The sequence below is a fragment of the Bos indicus genome, chromosome X (assembly GCF_029378745.1).
Source record: "Bos indicus isolate NIAB-ARS_2022 breed Sahiwal x Tharparkar chromosome X, NIAB-ARS_B.indTharparkar_mat_pri_1.0, whole genome shotgun sequence".
Lineage (NCBI taxonomy): Eukaryota > Metazoa > Chordata > Mammalia > Artiodactyla > Bovidae > Bos > Bos indicus.
In genome coordinates, this window is record NC_091789.1 from 127,080,121 (window position 1) to 127,106,334 (window position 26,214).

The 26,214-nt window shown below is 45.7% G+C and overlaps 2 protein-coding genes, 1 long non-coding RNA gene and 1 pseudogene across 3 annotated transcripts; 1 reads left to right on the forward strand and 3 right to left on the reverse strand.

The window, feature by feature from the left end:
• On the reverse strand, positions 1-703 carry LOC139181607 (melanoma-associated antigen B5-like; annotated as a pseudogene).
• A 3,500-nt stretch (positions 704-4,203) lies between these two features.
• LOC139181739 (melanoma-associated antigen B17-like) lies at positions 4,204-6,011 on the reverse strand. Its single transcript, XM_070785438.1, has one exon. The coding sequence runs from the start codon at positions 5,952-5,954 to the stop codon at positions 5,130-5,132; it is 825 nt and encodes a 274-aa protein (XP_070641539.1). The 5' UTR covers positions 5,955-6,011; the 3' UTR covers positions 4,204-5,129.
• A 1,239-nt stretch (positions 6,012-7,250) lies between these two features.
• On the forward strand, positions 7,251-17,950 carry LOC139181740 (uncharacterized). The gene is made up of 3 exons (XR_011565490.1): positions 7,251-7,628; positions 15,185-15,313; positions 17,516-17,950. It is a non-coding gene; the product is annotated as an uncharacterized lncRNA (long non-coding RNA).
• Positions 17,951-24,660: 6,710 nt separating this feature from the next.
• On the reverse strand, positions 24,661-25,425 carry LOC109554925 (melanoma-associated antigen B17-like). The gene has a single exon (XM_019955500.2). It carries the CDS (start codon positions 25,423-25,425, stop codon positions 24,661-24,663), a length of 765 nt encoding a protein of 254 aa, XP_019811059.2.
• Between the last annotated feature and the right edge of the window lie 789 nt (positions 25,426-26,214).

The window sequence follows — 26,214 nt, forward strand, 5'->3', positions numbered from 1 at the left end:
TCAGTAGGGGTGGGAGAAAGTGCTGGACGTGGCCATGGAACATGCCTGGAAGTGACAGTGGTGCCAGGCCTGGCTGGAACTGTGGCTTGAGCTCTATCCTCCTCATCTCGCAAAGCTTCTTCATATTGTGATGAGAAGGCACTGGGGACCGTATCATTGACTTTTGCCAAAAACTCCAAGACTTTCATTTTGCTGGTTTCAGCATGGGCTTGTGGGCCCACAGGAACTCATAACGTGGAGGATCACCGTTGGCAACCTGGCGGTACTCCAGGTACTTCATCGTCACAAAGTCTTTGGTGATGAGCTTCCTGGGCTCTCCGTAGATGAAGTGTTTTCTCCCAGCATATACTCACATCATATTCAAGAATTTCCAGATGTCTTCCTCAGCGGCACAGTTGCCCTTCACGAAGATCACACCCAGAACTGTCATCAAGAGACTGGTCTTAAGTAAGCCCCTACCATCCCACACTCTCCCATTGTTGGGCAAGTACAGTTTGCTGACAAGGTCATAGGAGTGGATGGTTGAATCAACTTCCTTCAAGTCAACTGCATCGACAGCCTTGCTGTGTTCAGCAGCTCTCTTCAGAATCTCGGCAAATCGGTTATGGTATCTTGGGTGGATAATCTTCAGCATGTTTTCCTTCATGATGGGCTGCTTCATTTTATATTTATGCAGAAGGAACTCTTCCAACAAACTTGTCATGCTGTTCAGAGTATCACTGTAGGTAGAAGATGAGATATTGGAGGAACCTGAATCTTCCTCATCTTGACTGATATCTTCTTCATCAGATGTTGTGTCAGAAGTAGTTGAAAAAGTTCTGGTAGTAGATGGGGCTTCCAAAGACCCCTGGGAAGTGCTATTTGACCCAGTAAGTGAGGAGCTCTGTGAATTATCTTCTAAAAGAGAAGAGGTAGAGGGAAGCTCTTCCATTACTCCAGCGGGCTGAACTCCCCTGTGACCTTGGCGCTCATATCGGGCCTGGTGGCATTTCTCACAAATGCAGAGCTTATGATTCTGACCCCGAGGCATGATGCCTGTGCTGGGGACAATGATTAGAAGTGTGAGTAGGAGGGCAGGTGATAAGGGCCCACAGGAAGACGAAGGTTGAGTGTGCAGCCGCAGCAGTGAAATACCACTTTGGTTATCAGGAAGGCTACATTTGTGGTTTTCTTAGGGCACTGTTCTGAAAACCCCCAGGCTTCCTATTCTCCTAATCAGCTGTCCTTTGGGAAACATATTGAAGGAAATTAGTGATCTTTAGGCTTCATCCTGCTACCCCTGCCTCAGGCACGCTGGGGTGACAGAAGGGGCTGGTAGTCTCCTACACAGAGGCATCTGTTATTTCACATTCAAGACCACCACCCAACTAGTGGCCAGTCATAGGACCCATTCCCTCTGCTGTCCTCTAGTTGGCATCACAAATTTCCCTGGGATTTCTGAGAAGTGAAGAGGTCCTCAGCTTATCACCCCAGTCAGTAGTTATCACCCAGTACTGAGTGCTCATTGGGAAGTTTTCTGTCCTGGCCTCTGGAGTCCTCAACACGAATTAAGAGTGCTTTCTTTAGTTCCCCATGGGGCCTGGTGTCCCCATCCCTTTCTTTGAATAGTATTTGCACCTTCATACTAAGGGTTTCACTTCCTACACACCTGATATAAATAAATGTTGGTGGAACTTCAGCTTGATAGCTCTGCCCTGGTTCTTCAAGGGCTACAAGAAACAGGGATGGATTCATTATCAGTTCTTTTTATTGGTAGATGATCCCTCAGTCCTTGCTTTGACCTCTGTTGTGGCCTGAAATTCTACCCTTCCTTCCACTTAGGACCACCACTTCTACTACTATTCCTTCTTACAGTAGGGGAAGCATCTCTGTGAGACCCCTAGGAGAAAGTAAGATTCCCCTCATCCGTCCATACCCATCCTTGGTCTTCTGAGGTGCAGAGGATGAGATGAATCATATGGTTATGGGCTGTGTGGTTCCCTTCGTCTTCAGGGTATTCAGTTGGTTTGTGGAAAACCTGGAAATATTCCGACTGCTGGCCCTAGGCTATACCCCTTGGACCATGTCCCAACCCCCCTTGTGACATCACAGAGGGAAATGGGCATGTCATGTCAACAATGAGCAGGTATCCCAGGGATGCCAGGAAGGGCAGGGTTCTGTGTGGTTTCCTCAGAGTTCTGAGATCAGGGGGTTGTGTAAGTCCAAAGCTGAACTCCTGGGAGCATTTGGGGCTCATTTCTCTGATTACATAAGGGAGCTCTCCTGAGACTAAGGTCTTCACTCCCTGTGGTGCCAGAGAGGGAAAGTCTGGGAATCCCACATGAGGCTACTCTTACCTGTGCCTTCAGGGATGACATCAGGATTCAGGCTTCTTGGGGCCCTCTGTATTCAGTGTAAGGGTATGCCCTCACTCAGGTGCCTCACCGTGACTCCTAGAGGACTCTGAATTTCCTCTTTCAACCTAAGGTGACCCATGTAGACCAAAGACCATGTCCTTGCAAGCCCTGAAAAGAAGTGAGCGAATGTGCAGCCTGGCAGCCCTGTCTTGGCCTTCTGAGAGCCGACACAGGCCAGTCTCTCTGTGACTTCAGTTCCTCATTCATCTGTCTTTACCTTGACTCCTGTCTCTTCTATGAAAGAGTTCTTGGGAAAAGCCACATCTTAAAAAGTCTTAAGTCTGCCTGCAACAAATCTCACAGAGAATGGGCTGAGTCCCAGGAGTGATAGGGAAGCTACAGTCCGGGAGGGGCCCCAGCATAGGTGGTGTGCTATCAGAGAAAACACGCTGATCTCTTCCTTCTCTTCACTGACCAGACATAGCCTCTTGTAGAACCTTCACTCTTAACAGATTTACTCTCTGAAAGGAAGGAGCTGAATTAAATGATTTTCTGCACCCCTGATCTATTGCAGTTTACTGACATTTCCTTTGTAGATAAATTGTCACTGAATGCAGTCTCCTTCCTTATTCGTACTTCACTTTTATTTTCATTTTTTGTTACTTATTTCTGGGGCTTTTTATTCCAAAACTGTGTTTGGGGTATGAAATTCTGCTATTTCACATGTGAAATACCTTTTGGACTAATGTTCAGAAAGAGGAAGTGACCCAAGGTTGGCCTCATCCTGGAGGAGTGGCACAGTATGGGCTCTGGAGGAATTCAGTGCCAGGGTTCAGTCCAGCTCCTATCATTTATGAGCTTTGAGTCTGAGCTTCTTTATTCCAGCTTCTTTATCTGCAAATGGTGTTTGAGAGTCTATAGTGTAGGACCACAGACATGTGTGATGTATGTAAATCACCTGGCACAGTATGAGGCAGGCTATGGTAATTTGAATGAATGGCAGTTATTACAAAGGTGATTTTGACCCCGAATGATAACAAACTTCCATCACATAATTTAATTTCCAGGCTATACTAGAGAATATGCAACTGCAAACATTAATGAAATCCACATCACGACTAATGATCCCAAGCAAGTAAAACTGAGAGGTATTTCCCTATTTGAGCACCTGTTTTGATAGGTGTTTGGGGTTATCTTCTCCACATGGATGCAAGGACAAGTTCATTTGTCTCAAGGACCAGCAACTTCCCTCTCAGGTGCTTTTTTTTGTCCAAACCACCCCTAATTTAATCCCACTGACAGTAAAAGTTTGCCTCCCTTAAAGTTTGCCAAATTACACTAAATATAACCTAATTAAACTGTCTGTTTAACAGAGCAAGTTCTGGTGCTCCGATCCCAGAAAAAGACAGTCCAGTGACGTCTTGGCATCTCGCTTCAATGGGTATCACCCTTATTTCTCAGAAACTCTCTAGACAGCTTTTGATGAAAATGTGTATTTTGAGTGTTCACTTGCCCTGGCTCAAGTGCACAGGGACCCATCCATTCCCTATGGTTTTCGAATATCCCCAAATAATGGTGAATATATGGTTTAGATATATTCCAGATTTACAGCCTCACCTCTGAGAACCATTATATGAGTGTCTGGCATCACTCCGACAGCTTCATCTAGCCCATCATGCATCTGGACTGAAAATGACCTCCCATCAAGGAATTAGACATTTCCCAAGACCCAATGCCGCCTTAATCAGGTAACTTTGACTTGCTTGCGCTCATCTCGAACCTCCTCTTCCACACCTCCCCCATTTAAATTTATGATTTGTTTATCCCTTAGAGTTAGCTCACCACCTTCCTTATATGTTACCTGCTGCTAGACTCAAAATTCCATGGGCAGTGGCTTGGGCTTCATTTTCTTACCAACCCAGTACTATAAGACAGCTTTCTAAACAGAAGATGGTCAATTAATTTGGGATAAAAAGGAAATCATGTTCAAAGACTCTGTTTTATTATGATTTAAGTGTCATACAGTTTGAATAAGCTAAAAAAAACTAAGTCCATTTTATTAATTTTTACACGGAAAGAGGACAGATAAGAAGACAAAGAATAAACCAGTATCTATTCTGAAAGCTTTGTGATCCCAAATACTTATCTCTAGGGTTCTTAGACACATTTCCAAGTAAAATTCTATTCCAATGTTATGCTACCTTGTTCTCGACCATAAGGAAAATATTGAAGCCTTTTCAACTTGTTTATAAATAATGAATTCTTAGTCTTAAACCTAACAGCAGTAAACATGACATTAATAAACCTAGATTCTGAAGCAAAATAAACCTTATGAAGGGTAGTGACATTTAAAAATACAAAAAACCTCTACCTCCCTACCTAAATCATCTACTTTTGACTAGATATTATTCATATGGATAAAAGGAGAACATGTATACTTTGTTAAACCTGCACCTAAACTCCCTTACTACTTAAAACTGTGAAGAACATATGGGTTTTGTTCCCCCCACCCCTACAACCCCGCACTATTTAAGAGGTGGAGTGTTCTCTTCCAACACAAAGGGAACAAAGTACCATGACCCCTCCCTAGATATGGGAGGAGCTATAGGACTTGGCCCGGGTAGGGGCACTGGCTTCAGCCACTGTTGGAACCCTGGCCATGCCTATCAGCCCTGCTCTCTCCACCTGATCTCTCAGAGCCTCATCATAGAGGTCTGGGAAGGAACTCGGGACCTTATCCTGGATCTTGGCCAGAACTTCCAACACCTTCATCTTAGTGGTCTCAGCATAAGCTCACGGGCCCCACAGGAACTCGTAGCCCGGAGGATCACTATTGGGCACCTGGCGGTAGTTGAGGTACCCCTTCTGCACCAGATCTTTGGTGATAAGCTTTCTGGGCTCCCCAAAGATGGAGTGCTTCTTCCCAGCATGGATCCCCAACACATTGAGGAAATCCCAGATCTCCTCCTCACTGGCGCGGTTACCCTTCATAAAGATGATGCCCAGGAGCGCCATGAGGAGACCAGACTTGGGCAGTTCCTCCTCATCACTTGAACCTTCCTCAACCCCGAGACTGAACTTGTTGACGAGGGTGTAGATGTTCCTGCTGCAGTCGACTTCCTTCAGCTCCAGGCCAAACACCAGCTCCACGCGCTCAGAGGCTCTGCTCAGGATCTCAGGCAAGTGCTGCTTGTACTTCCTGCCGATGACATTCAGCATGCCGTTCTGTGTGATGGGCTCCTTCTTGGTGTACCTCTCCAGCAAGAAATCCATCACCAAGCTGGCCTTCCTCATCAGAGGATCTTTGCGAATGCTCCGAGCGAGCAGGGCTGCCCGGGCGGCATCTGCACTTTCCTCCTCGGGGCCCTGGGCACCTTCCTCAGATCCTGCACAGGAAGCCTCTGCAACAGGAGAGCTATGGGCCATGGCTCCCTGAAGCTCCTGGTGATCGCCAGCAGCAGGGGAGCTCGGGGGAGAACCCTGAGGGGCAGAAGACGGGGAGGATGGGCACTCCTCACCTGGGGCTGCAGCAGCACTGGCCTGGGCCTCCTGAGTGTCCCCCTGGACCTGGTGGCATTTCCCATGGGCATGATGCTTGTTTTTGTGCTTCCGAGGCATGATGACACAGGTCAGGGACCCCAGGTGGGCGTGCAGTTAGGAAGGCAGGCTTTGAATGGCCTTGAGGAAGGAAAAAGAAATGTTGTTAGCACCTACACCGGAGAGGGTCGTCCCCGGTTTAAACCAAGTCTGCTTCGTAGGTGGCCTTGAGTCCACTGCTCTAGGACCCACAAGTCTCCTGTTCTCCTAGTCAGACTGTTCCCTGAGAACCCTGAGGAAGAAGTGAGAGTGAGCCCTGGGGCACAGCCAGACATCCCTGCCTGGGCATTAGAGGGGGGCCTGTGGGGGCTGGCAGGGGAGGCATGTCCTTTCAGTTCACATTCATAGTTAGGATGAAAAATGGGGAATAACTCCCTAGCAACCCGCCCCGATCCCTCTTCTGCTCTGAAGGCTGATGCTGCCACCTTCCCTGTGACTCTGGAGAAGGAGAGGAGGGAGTGCTCAGCCTCCCACCTAAGGGTCCCGGGACCCGCCCTTCTGTATGCAAGTTCTAACCTCCCCACTCAGACCGCAGCCTCCCTTCCCCGTGTTTGGCCTGGAGTAAGCACTGACTACAGAGGAGGGTCCTGATTCGCCCATGTGTCCATGAGGATCGTCCTCACCCTGGCTCCTCCTGAGCCCTGACATCCTCCCTGTACTGACCAGCTACCAACCCCTCAGACCGAGGTGCCGTCCTCCCTCAGTGTCCCACATCCGAGATCGCAATAAGGGTGACCTGCAGCCGTTAGAGCTGCCCAGATCCTACCCGGATGCTCCGAGGCCAAGTTCGGGGGGTGGGGGTTTCACGTGGCTGCCGTTCTAGGGTGTGGAGACCCTCAGTACTCCCCGACAGTCCCTCCTTTAGCTACAGGGCTCGGGGCTTTCCCTCTAATGAGCAGAACTGGAGTCCACCAGCCCCGGACCGAAGCCTTCCTCTCGGAGACCACCTGGGTGAAGTGGATGGACTTGGGGCTTAAGATGCAGGCCCGAATCTTCCAGGGGAGAGCAGGGGCAGAGTGGCCGGGGGTTGTCCGGCCCCCTCTTTTCAGAGGGAAAGGCTTGGGCGTGCTGGACGTGTGTCCCACACTTGTAACTCATGTCACCTTACACTCAGACCCCTGTTGAGACCTGGAAGTCCTCCGTCTGGGCACCCTACACGGCAGTTCTCTAAGACGGCAGCAGCTCTCAAAGATGGCTTCGCAGCCTCATCGTGGTGCGTTGTCATCACTTCCGGTCATGTGGATCTGTGTTCCAGGCGGACAGCAGAGGCGGGGCCAGGGCGGGCGGGGTTCCGGGGGAGCTTCCCGGAGGATTGGCATGTGCACTTCTCCTTGCATCGTCGCGAATCCTGAGACCTTCCCTGTACCGAGCAGAGTCTACGGGCCTCCCTCCCAGGCTCTAGCTTCTGTCAGCACCCCAGCAAGAATTGTTTATGGCCTGGCCCTACAGGCTTCCTGGAGCTCCTGAGAATGACAGTGGGGGCACTTTCGGGCCCCGTCTTCTGGGCTGAGTGATGCTCTGTCCGCTCTCCATGTCTTCCCTTGACCCCTGTAGGTGGTGCGCTACGTCCCATCTGCTGACCTGAGGCCAAGGCCTCCCATCGAAGATATCAAGTCCCGAGACTCCTGCTGAGAAGCGCACGTACATCTCCTCTGGACCCTTCTGCCTGAGGCTTCCAGGAAATGGCTGTCGCAGGTAAGATGAGCTGAGAGGGAAGGATGGGAGACTGCTTTCTGTGGTATGGAACCCCTCACATCTCACTCAGGATCTTCATACTGACTGCTGGCAGGGCCTGGAAATCCTTCCCTTTCTGGTATGAATCCACCCCTGTCCCTCACCATGACCCACACCATCCCAGCAGAGTAAGTGAAGGGGCTCCTTAGCCTAACAGTTCTCACTGTGGGCTCTTAATCGACTGCAGGGGCATTGCTCAAAAGTTCTGAGGTGAATTTCTGTCCTTTGGTACAATTTTTGGGATACTGAGTTTTCTCTTTTAGTCCCTGGGTGATAGTCTATTAAGGTGATCACTTAAAAGGGCCAGTTGTCGTCCACTAACAAAGTTTGTGCTGGTTATTTCATGACGTCTGGGCCATGCTGCCACATCCAACTGAAACTGGTTCCCCATGATCTTGGCATGGGAGCTCTGAGATGCTACCTCAGATTCCTTCAGTGAGGCTGTAGCGATTCATGGCCCCAGGGCACAGTGGAAGAATCAAGGGTTGCACTTTAAAGCCTTTTTCAGCTGATCCTGTTGTCTTCTTCCCTTGTAGGCTGCACACCCCTTGTCAGTCTCCGAGTACTCCCTCACCTTAACACTCATAGGGTCAAGTTCATGAGAGACTTATTTTGCCTTGGGCACTATTTAGTTTTGTGTTTTGGCTTCTGTTAATAGTTGTCTTTATTCCTTGTATAAGTTTTCCATGGTTTATTCTGGGTACAGGAAACAGCAGCCCATGTTTGATTGTGGTCTCAGCTGGTCTGACTGGAGTAGATCTGTAAAGAGTTAAGGAACATCGACAGTCTTACAATATCTGCTCCTCATGAATACACATAACATACTATTCTTTTGAGACTTCTTTCTCCTAAGGCTGTCAGGAAATTCTTCTTGTTGTCTCTATGTGGAATGTATGCATTGTTCTGAGGTTTCTTTGTAGGGACTTTTTTTGGTATGGTTGCTTTTATTTATGGTGTATTTTCTATTACGTGGTCTAAGTAATTGTTGATTCTTCCAGGCCCGACTCCTCATTTTGCTATGGTGATCCGAGATAGCTGAAGTTATTTATATGTTTGAATATTTTCTGTGCGTGTATCCTAAGATTTTTAATTTGAGGATAAATTCTTATGTTATCTTTTGCTTTTCATTGTTCCTGTCTCTTATTCATTTGGCATTGTTGTATATAACTCTGTACTGGCTATGTGTTCTTGTCCAGATTGTTTCTACATTTTAAATCATAGAGCGTTTATGAAAAATTTTAATTGGAGGAGAATTGCTTTATAGTGTGTTAGTTTCTGTTGTACAACAGTATGAAGCAGCTCTAAGTATACATATATCCCCCGCCATGAGCATCCCTCAGGCCACCCCCATCTCAGTCCTCCAAGTTGTCACGGAACAGCAGTCTGAGCTCCCTCTGTTGTAGAGCACCTCCCCACTAGCTCTCTCTTATACACATGGTAGTGCATATATGTCATAGACACTCTCAGTTTGTCCCTCTCTCTCCATACCTTGCTGTGTCCACGTCTTTTCTCTACATGTGTCTCTATCCCTACCCTGCAAATAGATTCATCAGTGCCATTTTCTAGATTCCATATAAATGAGTTAATGTGCAATACTTTTTGTTCTCTTTCTGACTTACTTCACTCCGTGAAACAGACTCTAGGTGCATCCACCTCACTGCCACTGACTTAAATTTGTTACTTTTTATGGGTGAGTAATATTCCATTGTATATATCTACCACAACTTCTGTATCTATTCATCTGTTAGTGGAAGTTGAAGTGGTTGCTTCCATGTCCTAGCTATTGTAAATAGTGCTGCAATAAACAGTGCGGTCCGTGAATCTTTTCACACATGGCTTTCTCATTGTGTATGCCCAGTAGTGGGATTGCTGAGTCACAGGGTAGTTTTATTTCTAGTTTTTAAAGGACTCTCCATACTGTTCTCCATAGTGGCTATATCAATTTACATTCCCCCTCAAAGTACAAGAAGGTTCTCTTTTCTACATGCCACTTCATAACTTTTTGTTTCTGGATTTTTTTATGATAGCTTTTCTGGCAAGTGTGAGGTGATGCATCATTGTAGCTTCGGTTTGCATTTCTTTCATAATGAGTGGTGAACATTTTGTCTTTTGAGCCTCTGTATTTTTTTAAAGAACAGATTTAGGATTACAGAAAATTTAGCAGACAGTGTAGAGTTCCTATAGAGCCAGTCTCTTCCTCCACTTAGCATCTTCTGTTATTACCATCTTGGAATGGTTCAACTGATACAAGTTCATTTGTTAAAATTGAGCAACTGATATCACTATGGTGTTATTACCTATTGTCCATTGCTTACAATATATTTTACTTTTGTTGTTTTGCAGTTCTGTGTTGTTGCTTTTGTTCAGTTGCTCAGTCATCTCTGACTGTGACCCCATGATCCGTAGCACGCCAGGCTCCCTATTCTTCACAAACTCTTGGAGTTGGCTCAGACTCTTGTCCATCCAATTAGTGATGCCATCCAACCATCTCATCCTCTTCTGCCTCCTTTTCTTTTTCCCTTCAATCTTTCCCAACATCAGGGTCTTTACCAATGAATCAGCTCTTCCCATCAGGTAGCCAAATGTTTTGAGCTTCAACTTCAGCATCAGATATTCCCATGAATATTCAGCATTGATTCCCTTCAGGAATGACTGGTTTGATCTCTTTTCTGTCCAGGGGACTCTCAAGAGTCTTCTCCAGCACCACAATTAAACAGCATCAGTTTTTCAGCATTCAGCATTCTTTATGGTCCAGCACTCTCATCCACACATGACCCCTGGGAAAATCATAGCTTTGACTAGACACATCTCTTTTGACAATGTGATGTCTCTGCTTTTTATTACGTGTTCTAGGTTTGTCATACCTTTTCTTGCAAGAAAACAGCGTCTTTTAATTTCATGGCATCTTTTAATTTGGGGCTTCTCTCATAGCTCAGTTGGTAAAGAATCTGCCTGCAGTGCAGGAGATGTGATGTCAATTCCTGGGTCAGGTAGATCACCTGGAGAAGGAAATGGCAACCCACTTCAGTATTCATGCCTACAGAATCTCATGGACAGAGGAGCCTGGGAGGCTACAGCCCATGGGGTCACAAGAGTTGGACACGACTTAGTCACTAAACCACCACCACCACCATCATGGCTGCCTCCACCATCCACAGTGATTTTGGAGTAGAAAATTAAATCTTCCATTATTTCTACTTTTTCCTCATCTGTTTGCCATGAAGTGTTGGGGCCAGATGCCATGTCTTAGTTTCTTGAATGTTGACTTTTAAGCCAGCTTTTTCATTCCCTTCTTTCACTCTCATCAAGAGTCTCTTTAGTTCCACTTCACTTTATGCCATAAGGGTGGTATCATATGCATATCTGAAAGTATTGATATTTCTGCCAGCAATTTGATTCCAGCTTGTGTTCATCCATCTGGGAATTTTCATGATGTACTGTGCATATAACTTAAATAATCAGGGTAAAAATATGCAGCCTTAATGTACCCATGTCCCAGTTTTGAACCTGTCTGTTGTTCCTTGTCCACTTCAACTGTTGCTTCTTGACCTGTATACCGGTTTCTCAAAAGGCAGGTAAGGTGGTCTGGTATTACCATCATTTAAGAATTTTGCAGTTTCCTGTGATACACACAGGCAAAGGCTTTTGCATAGTCAAACAAGTAGAAGTTTTCCTGGAGTTCTCTTGCTTTGTCTATGACCCAGTGGAGATTACCAATTTGATATCTGAGTCCTCTGCCTTTTCTGAATCCAGCTTGTACATATTGAAGTTCTCTTTTCAGATACTGTTGAAGCGTAGCTTGAAGGATTTTGAGCATTCCCTTGCTTGCATGTGAAATGAGCGCAATTATATGATAGTTTGAACATTCGTTGGCATTGCACTTCTTTGGGATTGGAATGAAGATTACCTTTTCCAGTCCTGTGTCCTCTGCTGAGTGGTCCAAATTTGCTGGCATATTGAGTGCAGTACTTTAACAACATCATCATTTAGGGTTTGAAATAGCTCAGCTGAAATTCCATCACCTCCACTAGCTTTGTTCTTAGGCATGCTTCCTAAGGCCCACTTGACTTCACACTCCTGGATGTCTGGCTCTAAGTGAGTGATCACAACATCGCTGTTATCTGGGTCATAAAGACCTTTGTTGAACAGTTCTGTATATCCTTGCCACCTCTTCTTAAAATCCTTTGCTTCTGTTGTGTCCCTATAGTTTCTGTCCTTTATTGTGCCCATCTTTGCATGAAATGTTCCCATGGTATCTCTAATTTTCATGAAGAGAACTCTAGTCTTTCCCATTCTATTTTTTCCCTCTATTTCTTTGCATTGCTCATTTGAAAATTCTTTCTTATTACTCCTTGCTGTTCTTTGGAAATCTGCATTCAGATTGGTATATCTTTCCTTTGCCTTTTGCTTCCCTTCATTCTCAGGTATTTGTAAGGCCTCCTCATACAACTATTTAGCCTTTTTCATTTCTTTTTCCTGTGGATGGTTTTGGATACTACCTCCTATACCTTGTTCTGAACCTCCATCTTTAGTTTTTCAGGCAGTCTTCCTACCAGATCATATCCCTTGAAACTATTCCGCACCTCCACTGTATAACCATAAGGAACTTGATTTAGGTCATATCAGAATGGCCTCGTGATTTTCTCTACTTTCTCCAACTTAAGTCTGTATTTTGCAGTAAGGAGCATATGATCTGAGCCAGAGTGAGCTCCGGGTCATGTTTATGCAGATTATCTAGAGCTTCTCCATCTTCAGCTGCGAGCTATTCCTTTACTTCCTACTTTTCCATTCCAGTCCCCTATTATGAAAAGGACATTTGGGGGGGATGGTAGTTCTAGGCTGTGATGTACATCTTATTAGCACCACTGGACTCTACCCTCTTTGGCATCAGTGGTTGGAGCATAGATTTGAATTACTGTGATGCTGAATGCTTTGCCTTGGAAATGAATCAAGATCATTGTGTCCTTGTGCACACTGCACCCAGTACCTGCAGTTCGCAGTCTTTTTGACTATGAGACTGGTGCATTTCTTCTAATGGATTTTTGCCCACAGATACAATGGTAATCTCAATTAAATTCACCCATTCCTGTCCATGTTAGTTGTCTGATTTCTTAAATGTTGACGGTCACTCTTGCCATCTCCTGCTTGACCAATTTCCATGGATTCATGGACCTAACATTCAAGGTTCCTATGTGTTACTGTTCTTTACAGCATCGGACTTTACATTTACCACCAGACACATCCACAACTAAGCATCATTTTGACTTAGGCCCAGTCTCTTCATTCTTTCTGGAGCTATTTCTGGGCTTTTCCCCAATAGCATATTAGACACCTACTAACCTGGGGGACTCAGGTATCTCCCCCTGGTATGATCTCCTGGTATCATATCTTTTTGCCTTTTCATGATGTTCACGGGGTTCTTGAGGCAAGGATACTGAAGTAGTTTGCTATTCTCCTCTCCAGTGGACTGCATTTTGTTAGCATTCTCCACCATGACCCGTCCACATTGGGTGGCCCTGCAAAGCCTGGCCTGTAGCTTTTGAGTTACACAAAGGTGTGATCCACGTGATCATTTAGGTTAGCTTAGGGTGATTGTGGTTTTCATTCTAGAGGATAGGGCATTGTAGTTCTTCTGTCGGCCCTCTGAAGAATGAGTTTAAGAGGCTTCTGGAAGCTTGCTGATGGGAGGGACAGGCTATGAGGAAACCTGGCTCTTGCTCTATTGGGCAGGGTAATGGTCAGTAAATAAATAAATAAATAAAAATTAGAAAAGCCTAAAGAAATATGTAATTGTATCAATATGAGTAAAATCCTTAATGACATTCGTAGCCATTAGATTGTTATTGAATACCTCATTAAAGGATTTTGAAGACACAGAGAAATATGTGAGATGTAGCTAATATGGAGGAGGATGAAACTTCCCTCTGCCCTTCTAGGTTTTTGCGGGTTGTCGAAGAATTAAATTGATGTGAGAGAGATTAATAGGATAAAATAAAAGTATAATAACACATAGCTGTGAGAGAGACCCAGGAAAACTGAATAACTCATCAACATGGCCAAAGCCCAGAGCCAAAGAGAAAAGAAAATTTTAATGGTAATTCTTTGGGACTTGAAAGGATAGGAAGGCAGTTCACATGGAAATGGGAAAGGGAATGTTGGTAACCGAATGTTTTCTGTGCCAGGCAGAGACCCCGGGCCACAGAGTGGACTCTCATCTCTAGGCCCTGCCAAGATTTTGCCACCACACCTTGCCCATAATCTTTACAGCTATCTCTGGTCATAGTTCTCTTCAGGGAACAGGACCTTTGTCTAAGTTTTTTCAGGCAGTTAGGCCAAAGGTCAGGTTCCTTTCTGAATCTTTTGGCCTTGATTGTTTTCAGTTAGAATAATCTGTGTATCAAAAGAGACATTTTGAGATGGCATGTTTTGCTCCCCCATACTAACTAGAAAAGTAAAAACAATTACAGTAAAGGAGTGAAAGTTAAAAAGTTATTAATCCTAGTTTCCTTTGTATGATATTTACATTTTGAAAGATACGTGTTAACATATAAAAACACTGTGTGAAATAACAGCCTATGAAGGAAAAATCTGATTTACTTCGCATTGTTCTTTGGAAAACCATGGAATATTGAAATAAAAGTACATTTACAGTCACTGTTTCGAGTCAATGTCAGCAAATATTTCTTGCAGTATATTGCTTTACAATGTTGTGTTGGCTTCTATTCTACACTTAAAATAATCAGACATACATATACCTATATCCTCTCACTTTGGATTTCCCTCGCATTGAGAACATCCCAGTGAATTAGGGAGACTTCCCTGTGCTATACAGAATATTCCCAACAGTTGTCTATTTTATACATAGTATCATTAGTGTGTATGTGTCAATCCCAATATTCTAATTCCTCCCACCCTAACCCTTTCCCCCTTGGTACCATACATTTGGTCTCTATATCACTGTCTTCATTTCTGCTTTGAAATAGGGTCACCTGTGCCATTCTTCTCCATCCCACATATATACATTAATATTCAATCTTTCTTTTTCTCTTTCTGACTTCCTTCTCTGTATGACACTCTCTAAGTCCATCCACCTCTCTAACAATGACACAATTTTGTTCATTTTTATGGCTGATTAATATTCCACTGGGCTACCCTCGTGGGTCAATGGTAAAAAATCTGCCTGCCAATGGAGGAGCCATGGGTTCAATCTCTGGGTCACGAAGATATCCTGAAGAAGTAAGTGGCAACACACCCCAGTATTTTTACCCAGGAAATCCCAAGGACAGAGGATTCTAGTGAGCTACAGTCCTTGGGGTCTGAGAAGAATCACATACAACTTAGCGACAAAATAACAAGCACAATATTCCATCACATGTGCCTTCCACAGCTTCTTTATACTTGCATCTGTCGATGTACATCTACGTTTCTTCCATGTGCTAATTGTTGTAAACAGTCTTTCAGTGAACATTAGAGTGCTTGTCTCTTTTTGAATTATGGATCTGTGGTCTCTATGGCAGAGTTAATGCCGACCTGTAAGAAGGCTTACGCCAAGGAGGACCTCTAGGACTGCTTCTGCCAGTGCCCCCATCCCTGTGGTGAGCCCCAGCTGACCCATGACTCCACAGGAGACTGTTGAACACTTGGAGGTAGGTCTGATTCAGTCTCCTGTGGAGTAAATGCTCCTTTTCTCTGGGTTTTGGTGCATGTGAGACTTTGTTTGTGCCCTCTCAAGAGTGGTCTGTCTGTTTCCCCTACTTGTCTGGCAGTCCTGTAATCAAATCCCACTGCCCTTGAAGGTCAGATGACCAGGGAATTCCAAGTCCCTTTGTCAGAACTGCAGGCTGCGTTCCTTGATGTGTGGTGCAGAGCTTTCACAATCGTGGGAGAACTTCTTTGGTATTTTTGTTCTCCAGTTACCTACTCAGAGGGTATGGGATTTGAATTCATTGTGATTGTACCCCTCCTATTATCTTGTTGCGACTTCCACTTTTTCTTTGAACGTGGGGTATCATTTTTGGTGTGTTCCAGCATCCTCCTGTTGATAGTTGTTCAACAGCTAGTTGCAGTTATGTGCAGGAGGAGATGAACAGACATCCTCCTACACCGCTGTCTTGAAACAGAAGCCTCTGAAATACAGTTTGGAGTAGGGAGATGACAGGAGAACTGAAGGACACTAGGTCTGCCTCAGGCTGGGAGGAGTGGAACAGTGTGGCCTCTATATAGATGCAGACCAAATGTCTATTTCCAGCTCTGTCACAAGTCTTGTGAACTTGAGAATATTACCAAATTCATAATTTGCAAAGTGAGTCTTCGACACCCTATTTTGTAGAACTATTGTAATATATGTGATATTTATAAAGCTCTTGCAATAATGGATTTCAAAGAATGATGTTTATTTCTCTGATAATTATGACCACAGACCATAGTATCAACTGTTTGTGAATTGTTTTTTTTTTTTTTTTACTTTCGTGAGATATCAGAAATATGTGGCAATTTTGGAATGACCAAAGTTCTGCTTAGACATTAAAACTATATAAAATTTCCCCATTTGTAAATATGTCATTTGAATGTAGAGGAATCTCCCCTGCTTGGATGCTACTCAGAACTTCTAGAATTTGTGTCAAGGACAAAGATCTTCCCTCGCAGCTGCCTTCTCATCCATACCACCACCCCCTATTTTCATTAGTTTCATCAACACCAAAAGTGTAGCCTTCATTTGTAGTTTCCCAAATTGTGCTTAAAATAGGCAGTAGGGCACTTCTTTAACATAGTGGCCTCTGACCCCAGTGTGGAGAGTGCTGTTACAGTCGCTATTAGATATCTCATTTCAAGGAAATACCATCCTTCTTTCTGGCAAACACCCTGGAGGCAGTGGGGTTAAATCCCGAGTTTGTGCACTGTGTTTCCCTATACTGGGGCAGGAGCACAGAACAATTTTATTCCTATCCCAGGTGGAGAGTCTCTCTGTTTTACACACAGTCTCAAAGTAAAAATCAAGGGTAATCTTCCATTCCATTCTTCAGCTTTCAACTTAAACCCCCCCCCCTTTTCAGGGTCACCCCCCAACCCTCAATTCACTCAGCCTCATTTAGCCTACCAACCCACCTAACTTCAAATTACATCCTCAAGGGAACTGCAGTGTTCCAAAGCGCCCACATTCCTTGCCTCAAAGCATTTACTTTTGACTGCTGTAATCTGTGGAGAAGGCAATGGCACCCCACTCCAGTACTCTTGCCTTGAGAATCCCATGGCCGGAGGAGCCTGGTGGGCTACAGTCCATGGGGTCGTTGAGAGTCGGACACGACTGAGCAACTTCACTTTCACTTTTAACTTTCATGCATTGGAGAAGGAAATGGCAACCCACTCCAGTGTTCTTGCCTGGAGAATCCCAGGGATGGTGGAGCCTGGTGGGCTGCCATCTATGGGGTCACACAGAGTCGGACACGACTTAAGTGACTTAGCAGCAGCAGCAGCTCTAATCTGAAACCTCTTCTTGTTCTCATCCCTGGTTTCAACTTGTCACATGTTTAGGCCTCGAAGGGTATCTCACCATCTGCTTGATATGGCAGCAACTCCTAGACACTAAAGTACTATGGACAGTGACTCAGGCTTCTTTTTATTACCATCCCCAGTTCTGCCATGGAGCATTCCAAGGAGTAGATGCTCAATTAGTGGTTGGAAATAAGAGTGACAATGATAAAGTAGTCTACTTTATTACTATTTAATTTCTACCACAATCTTGAATATTCTAAGGAAATACTTTTACTGAAAAGGAATATGAAAAGAATTTAACAAAACCAAAAACTTACCAAAATTTACTTTTTCTTTTCTTTTTTACTTGACCTAAGTTATTTGAAACTCCAGTACTTTGGCCATCTCATGCGAAGAGTTGACTCATTGGAAAAGACTCTGATGCTCGGAGGGATTGGAGGCAGGAGGACAAGGGGATGACAGAGGATGAGATGGCTGGATGGCATCACCGACTCAATGGACGTGAATTTGAGTGAACTCCCGAAGTTGGTGATGGACAGGGAGGCCTGGCGTGCTGCAATTTATGGGGTCACAAAGAGTCGGACACGACTGAGTGACTGAACTGAACTGAAGTTATTTTAGCACAGAGTCTCTTCAAATTTGCATGAAAATCCCTCTTCCTTTGCTGTGTTTTCTTGTTCTAGATCACACAGCAATCAAAAGTTTCTAAATTTGCATTATAAAATGTAAAAACGTTAACTGGAACCTGCTAAACAGTAATAAATATGTGATCCATATTTTCACCAGTGGAATGCTGATTTCCTGTTTTTGTCCTAGCAAAAAGAAAGAATTCATTAGAGAAACAGAGAAGTTTTAAGTAGCAGTTTTATGAGGCAAAGGAAAATTATACTCCTGAGAAGGATGAGAGCAGGCTGTCTGGAAACCAGAAGCGGTCCTGCCATGTGGTAGGGTCATGTGTGTCCTGTGTCATTTGACTGACAAGTTGATGGACAGTTTAAGGTTATATAACTTTTCTCCTAGTGTGCAGGCAGTTACCCATAAGTACCCACGCAAAATCCATGGAGTGGGAGGGAAGACAGAAACCACAGTGCTATTTTTTATAAATATGGCATCATGAACCCTGGGTTACAGTAGTCACCGTTTAGGTCTTGGTGCACCTGTGACACCCTGTGCTGGCACTTTGTCTTGCTTGGTCCTGACATGGCTGGAAACCTAGTGGTGGTCATTGGCCAGAACAGGGAGCCTCTCTGGGTGTGCTCTGACCACCAGTGTTCAGGTGGGGAAGAGGAAGACAAAGCATCCCTGGCTGCTAACCTGGCTCAAGTATTATACTCCCAATTAGATTCTCAACAGGGAACAGCCATCATTCCCATGGGAAATGGTTAGGAGTTTGCCATGTGATAGCTGTCTCCCAGCTGAGTGCAAAATCTGTATATAGTTGTCCTTTCTGCCTGAGAGAGTGTCTGAGCAAGGATGATATAAATGTCCTTCTGGGTTAACTCAAAAGTCATAGATGTCTAAACTTGTTTAGATATTTTTTGGGTCATCTGAGAATTTTCCTTAATCTTGTTTTATCCAACTGAGATCCTGCATGGAGTAGGGAACTTGGATTCTTACGGAAGTCTGGTGGGCCCTATGACTTCCTGAGGTGGGTAGTGTTTAAGGAGTTCTGGAAGCCCAGGTTAGAGGGCAAAGCATTGGTGATGGGGGCTGGGAGCTGTGGAGTTCAATGCTGAGTATAGTGAAGAAGACGTCTGTGGTCCAAGAGGCTCCTTCTTTTGCCCAGAAAGAGCTCCTGTGAACAGGGCTCAGGGGCTGGCTGATGGTTAGTATCATCAGGAGAAGGGGAAGGGCTTTTGTAGACAAATTAAGCATTGCCAAGCCAGCAGAGTCTACCTGGCAAGTCTTTCAAAGTTCAGAGTTTTTCCTAAAGGCAAGAAAGACTTGGACATAAGGGACCTTGTTGGAATCCTAAGGGCAACTCTTCAGCAATGGACAGTTACCCATCTGAAAAGGAAATGGCTAATGCTCATAAGCACCTTCCGGTGTCACTGAATTCCCTTATGGCCTGTACATGGCTGTGGCATCCCTCACCTGTGATCTTGCTGGGCAGAATATGGTTCAGTTCTCACCCCAGGGGCCGTTGTGGCTTCCCTGATTGTTTTTTTTTTTAAGAAATTATTTATGTATTTCATTTTGGTTGGGCTGGCTCTTTCTCCTGCATGTGTGTTCTCTAGTTTCGAGGAGCAGGGGCTACCCTTCATTGGGGTGCACTGGCTTCTCATTGTGGTGGCTTCTCTTACTGCGGAGCACAGGCTCTAGGACACATGGGCTTCACTAGTTGCAGCAAGAAGTGGGAAAGTAGAAGAAGTGTTAGGAGATTGCTGTTGTTGTTCAGTCTCTAAGTCATGTCTGACTCATTGTGGCCCCATGGATTGTAGCCCTCCAGGATCCCTGTCCATGGTATTCTCTGGGCAGGAATACTGGAGTGGGTTGCTATTCCCTTCTCCAGGGGAATTTCCCAATCCAGGGATCGAACCCCGGTCTCCCGCCATTTCAGGTAGATTCTTTACCCTCTGAGGCACCAGGACAGCCATATTTCAGAAGGCAGCCAGAAAATTTTTAGCTCAATTTTTTTTTTCTTTCTTTGTCCATTCTCTTCCTATCCTGTAGACACACTCAGCTTGAATTTTATAAACACAAAGTGGAGGCATTCATCGCATACAGTGTCTGGATTTGGACACCCAAAGGCAAAGATATTGGGAATCTAGGTGCAGAGAAATGCAGAAGAAAGTGACTTTAATTCTAGCCCTATGAACCAGTATAACAGGCCATAGTATAAAATTTCCGATGTGGTGGCATGGAGATCTCCTCTACCTGAAACCTGTCACATGAGGTTTTGACTAAAATCCACATGGCCAGGACTCCAACCTCTCCACCCCCCCTCAAAATCCAGTTTGAGTCTTGAACCATGGTCTTTTAATTAGAATCACTTACCTGGTACCTGGATGTACTGTGGCTCACACTGTTTGTGTCTCAGCGCAGAAGGAATTCAGCAACAGGCAAAGTGTTAGGCAAGAAATAGATTTATTTATATAGGATGCTTGTAAAAGATGCAAGAAGGCAGGTGATGGAACTCTGCCTGGAAGATTAAGTGAAATACATTTTATAGTCAATGGAAAGTGGAGGACTAGGAAGGACTGCCTTCTTTGAATAGAGGTCAGGCTTACATCACTCCCTCCCAATTCATTTGGAGCAGGAGAGTGTCTGACCTTATGAGGTCAAACTTGGATTACTGTACAACTTCTTCAAATGAGTAGAAGGCTGGTGTCATTTTTCTTTTTCCTAAAGGCCTGGGTGACATCTCATGTATGAATTATGGCTTTATATTTAAAAAAACCTGCCTTCTTCCACAACATTCTGATGCCTTTCTTGAACAGTGTTAACTTACAACAGTCTACCAATGGTTCCTAGGTTTCTCTAAGTTGGTGATGGACAGGGAGACCTGGCGTGGTGCAATTCATGGGGTCGCAAAGAATCGGACACGACTGAGCGACTGAACTGAACTGAACTGTACTGATTCCCCTCCTAGACTTCTAGAGCTACCTGTCTGTCTGTCTGTGCTGAAGCCCTCATTTATTTCTGACACTTTGCAACCCCATGAACTGTAGCACTCCAGGCTCTCTGTCCATGGGATTCTCCAGGCAGGAATACTGGAATGGGTAGCCACTTCCTCCTCCAGGAGATGTTCCAGAACAGGCATCAAACCTTCATCTCCTGCATTGCAGGTGGATTCTTTTCCACAGAGTCACCGGAAAAAAGCTACCTGTATCCTATGCTATTCTATCCCTGTCATACGGAGGCAGGCTCCGCGAGCCAGGAGCTGTCATTTCTCTTGGTGGGAGCCTTCTAATGAAGGTCTCCAGCTTGGACTATTGCCTAGAATTTAGTGAGAAATTTTCTTCCTAACAAGTGGAAGGGGCAGTCGTGCATGTGCAGAAACATCAAAAGTAAACTTTCCTAGCAAGAACTTGAGAGGAGGGGCATGCCACTTGTTTTGGGGCCTTCCTTCAATTCCCATTATCATGGAGGATTTGAAGGACAAAAGCCCAGGGAAATCAGTCTGCACAGAGTAGCTGATGCACGTATGAAAAAACTGTCTTCCCTGCCACATCAAGGGTTACCTGAAGATCCTCTGGAGAAATGACCAGGTGTCCTCTGGGAACTGCTGGGAGGTATTGCAGCTCCTGTCTCTTTACCTGAGGGCATGTGCTCAGAGCAAAGCTCACAACTCTCTGAGACCCAATAGAAGAAAGCAGAGGTTGCCTAACTTACCACACTTACCTGTGGTCTCCTAGGACAAAAAGCTGTGACTGGAAATTGAGGCCTTCTGATGGCTGGCTGCATGTGTCCTCGGTCAAGCTCCTAGGTAGTCCTGTATTTCCTCCCTCTCTTCACTATTAATGTCCTCTCTCAAGGTCCTCACACTGACTTCCCATCTCCTAACAAGACCTGTCCGCTCATGCTACAAGCCTTAAATTCCCTGAGACCTCCTCGGAGGATGTGAGGGCTGCCAACCTGTGGTCACTCGTGGCTGACCCTAGGGGAGGCATTCTATAAAAGTGGTATAGTGTGAGTTGTTCCTTTAGTCCTTATGATCCTCTACTTGACTCTTGGCATGACCTGGATTTCCTCCTGAGGTTGACCCCTGAACCCCAGCGCCTAACCTCCTGAGATGCTCTAAAAAGAAATGTTATGGGTGCATCATGCCCACATTCCCAAATTTGCCAGTGCGAGGTGTAGAGGGGCAGGGCTGTGTTCTAGGTGCAGTTCCTTTATCCTCATTTGGGGTCACTAATTTTCCACTCTGTACTGAAGTGAGGCTTCTCCCAGTAGACCAAGGCTCTCACCTCCCTGAGACCACTCGAGCGGAAAGAGAAGCACTTCAGCCAGAAAGCTTTCTCCTGGGTCTCATAGGGCTGGCATCAGGGCTGGGCCTCCACAGTCTCCCCTGTTCTGGGCTGAGTGGTCTTCTTGCCCCCCGTTCAGGTACCTCATCCTCACTCCTGACCAGACCCAGACTGCAGCCTCCACTCACCTGAGGCTGTGCTCCTCAGAACAAAGGCATTACTTTCTTGGAAGTTCTAGATTGGAAGACAGGATGAACCAGATGTGTGCAAAGCTACTGGGGCCTTCTGAGGAGGAGAATGTTCTAAGGCTCCACTCTCTTCTGGAGTCAGTGGTCCCCCAGTCTTAGATCAGGTTTCTTACCTTGACTTCCAGTAGCATATGGGAATCCACCCTCTCTATTGGCTGAATCAGCTGGCCTGTGGCCAAGGCTTTTGCCTTCTTGAGACAACAGAAGGGGAGGTAAGAGAGCTACTCCCTGGCTACCCTTGCTTGTTCCTCCATGCCGTCCCCCTTGCTATGGGGGGGTCCACTCATCAGTACCCAGTGTTCTCACTGTAAATCCTAAGAAGGCCTATTAAGATCTCCTACTTGGCAGAATTGGAGCTGCTGCCGCAAGTCCAAGGCATTCAACTCCCTGAGAACCCCTCCACCTTTGCCCTGCAGGAAAGGAAAGAACACCTCAGACAGACTGCTCTCCCCATGGCCACACAAGGCAAGAAGCAGGATATAGTTTGTGGGACCTCTAGTGTTCCAAAATCTTCCCCTTGATAACTGTCAGAGGCTGGGACTCTTCCATCCATTGACCTGAGGACACAGTGCTTAAGCTAAGGCTTTATGTTCCTGAGAATCAGGAAGGATAAATGAGGGCATATTGATCTTTTCAGGGTATCTGACATTGCATGTGTTCATGACCACATTGTCCCTGAGTAGTTTTGTCTTCTTTCATACCATTCATTTATCAGCATTTTTTAAACTTTATTCCAAAACAATTCTTTGGGACAGGGCCCCATGTATCCAACCAGACACATTTTTTTGGAGTGTTTAGAGGAAAAATGAATGAAAAGACATGATGTCTGGCTTAGGCTGGGAGAAGTGGCACATTGTGGGCTCTACAGTAATCCAGATCGGGGGACTAGTCCTAGAAAGGTCACTTCATCAGTTCGTGAACTTGAGAAATTTGCAAGTTATCCACCCATAAATGGACTCTGCTAAATCCGATCCTGCATGAATGCTGGAGTGCATGTACTACATATAAAGCAGTGGCATACTGAGTAAGAAGTATTGGTTTGTAATAAATGGAAGTTATGATTATTATGAACCCCTCAAATACCACTTTCCCATCTGAGTTTACTTTTAATCCAGGAGAGAGCAGAGAATATGCAGTGAATTAGGACAAAAGAAACAAATATTCTTAAATGAGCTAAATAAGTCAAAGTATTTTTTTATTTTTACTAAAAGAAAGTTTCAAAGAAATAAGGTAAACCACAACATAATGACTTTTTACTCTATTCTTTTCTCCATTTTCTTTTTGTTTCTCAATAGTTTCTGTGGTCTTCTTTCACATTAGCATGAAAATCACTCTTGCAGTGCTATGTTACCTACTTTCAGATCATAAAGACAACTTAGATGGCTCCTGAATTTCTTTTATATCTACCAAAACTGTACCTTTAAAACTTTTAAAACAGCAATGAACATAACAGCAGTATCATTACCAAATTAATACTCTGAGGAAAAACAACCTCTTAGAAGTAAAAATATTTGGGAAAAAAAAAAAAAAACGAAACAAATAATATGTAGAAGTTACTCGTGTGAAACAGAAAGAGAAATGTGATCAAAAGAAATGTGATTTAACCTCCACTACCATGCAGTCTTTAGAAGCTTGACTACTCTTCAAGAAAAATTCTCTTCTAATGTCATGTTATCTTGTTTGCATTGTGAACAATATATTCAGTACTTTCAGTGTGTTTTACAAAACCCAAACTTTTAAAACATTAAAACAGCTGGAAACTATGATTTATATGATTCATACATTTGAATTCTGAAGCACAATAAACCTTATCAAAAGTAAAAACATTTGAAAATACAAAACAGCTCCTTCCCCTCTTTACCTTTCTACTTTAAATCATTGTTCATTAGAGATTTCTCATATGGATACAAGAAAACAGATGTATATTTTGTTAAAATAAAATAGGCCTAAACTTGCTTACCATTTAAAACTTCAAGAAGATATGGGTTTTGTTCCCTCCACCCCTACTACTGTGCACTATTTAGCAGCTTAACTGCTCTCTTCCAACACAAAGGGAACAAAGTGCCCTGCCCCCCTCCCCAGAAGTGTGAGGAGCTGCAGGACTTGGCCCTGGAAAGGGCACTGGCCTCAGCCATGGTGGGAGCCCTGGCCACACCTCTCCGCCCTGCTCTCTCCTCCTGATCTCTCAGAGCCTCGTCATAGAGGTCTGGGAAGGAACTAGGGACCCTACCATGGAACGTGGCTAGAACCTCCAGTACCTTCATCTTACTGGTCTCAGCACAAGCTCTCGGGCCCCACAGGAACTCATGTGTGGAGGATCACTTTTGGGTACCTTGCAGTAATTCAGGTACTCCTTCTGCACCAGATCTTTGGTGATGAGCCTTTGGGGTCTCCAAAGATGCAGTGCCTCCTCCCAGCATAGATCCCCAACATACTGAGGAATTCCCAGATCTCCTCCTCAGTGGCGTGGTTACCATTCATGAAGATGACCCCCAGGAGCACCATGAGGAGATGGGACTTGGGCAGCACTCCCTCATCAGGCAGACAATCGTTTCCCCCGAGGTTGAGCTTCCTGATGAGGGTGTAGATGTTCCCTCTACCATCGACTTCCTTCATCTCCAGGCCAAAGACCAGCTCCACGCGCTCACGGGCTGTACTGAGGATCTTAGGGAAGTGCTGCCTATACTTCCTGCTGACGATTTTCATCAGGGCGCTCTGCATGATGGGCTCCTTCTTGGTGTACTTCTCCAGCAGGAACTCCACGAGTATCCTGGCCTTCCTGGCCAGAGGATCTTTTCGAGTGCTCTGAGTGGCAGGGGCTTCCTGGGAGGCACCTGCACTTTCCTCCTCGGGGCCCTGGGCACCTTCACCAGATCCTGCACATGAAGGCCCTGCATCAGGAGAGCTAGGGGCCATGGCTCCCTGAAGCTCCTGGTGATCACCAGCAGCAGGGGAGCTCGGGAGAGAACCCTGAGGGGCAGAAGAGTCGGAGGAGGGGCACAGTTCCTTTGGGGCTTCGGCAGCACTGGCCTGGGCCTCCTGAGTGTCCCCCCGGACCTGGTGGCGTTTCCCTCGGGCATGGGACTTCCTCTTGTGCCTCCGAGGCATGGTGACAGCAGGTCAGGGACCGCAGGTGGGAGTGTGGGCAGGAAAGCAGGCAGGAAGGCACCTGGAGGAGGGACGAGGACATGCTGTGAGAACCTTCAGCGAGGAGAGTCTTCCCTGGCTTGAATGGAAGCTGCTTCTGAGGGGTCCTCAAGGCCAGTGCTCTAGGACCCACAGGGCTCCTGGTCAGCCTGTCCCCTGAGACCACTGAGTAGCAAGAGAGAGTGACCCCTGGGGCACAGCAGACAGTTCTGCCTGAGCATTAGAAGGGGTGGGGGGCGGCAGTGGGGACTGGCAGGGGAGGCAGGTCCTCTCAGCTGACATTCAGAGTCAGGATGAAAATTGGTGCGAGACACCCCCTCTCCCACACCCAGCCCATTCCCTCTCCTGTCTGAAATTGACGCTGCCACCTTCCCTGTCACCCCAGACGAGGAGAGGAGGGCATACTCAGCCCCCCACTGAAGGGTCCCAGGACCTTCCCTTCTGCTGTCTCGTGGCTGCACCTTCACAACCAGGCTTCAATCTCCCCTCTCAGACCGCCACCCCCTTCCCGATGTTTGGCTGGGATGAAGCGCTGAGCACAGGGGAGGGTCTTGAGTCACCCGTTTGTTGGGGAGGATGGTGCTCATCCTGACTCTTCGCGAACCCTGACATCCTCCCTCTACTGACCAGCTGCCAGCCCCTCAGGCCAAAGTTCCCTCTTCTCTGAGTGTCCCGCATCTGAGGTCACAGTGAGGGAGCCTCTCAGTCTTTAGAGCTGCCCAGCAGCTGCCCAGATGATCCGCAGCCAAA

Excerpts from the sequence above, each read along its gene's own strand:
- LOC139181739 (XM_070785438.1), bottom strand. The coding sequence starts at position 5,954 with ATGCCTCGGAAGCACAAAAACAAGCATCATGCCCATGGGAAATGCCAC.
- LOC109554925 (XM_019955500.2), bottom strand. The coding sequence starts at position 25,425 with ATGCCTCGGAGGCACAAGAGGAAGTCCCATGCCCGAGGGAAACGCCAC.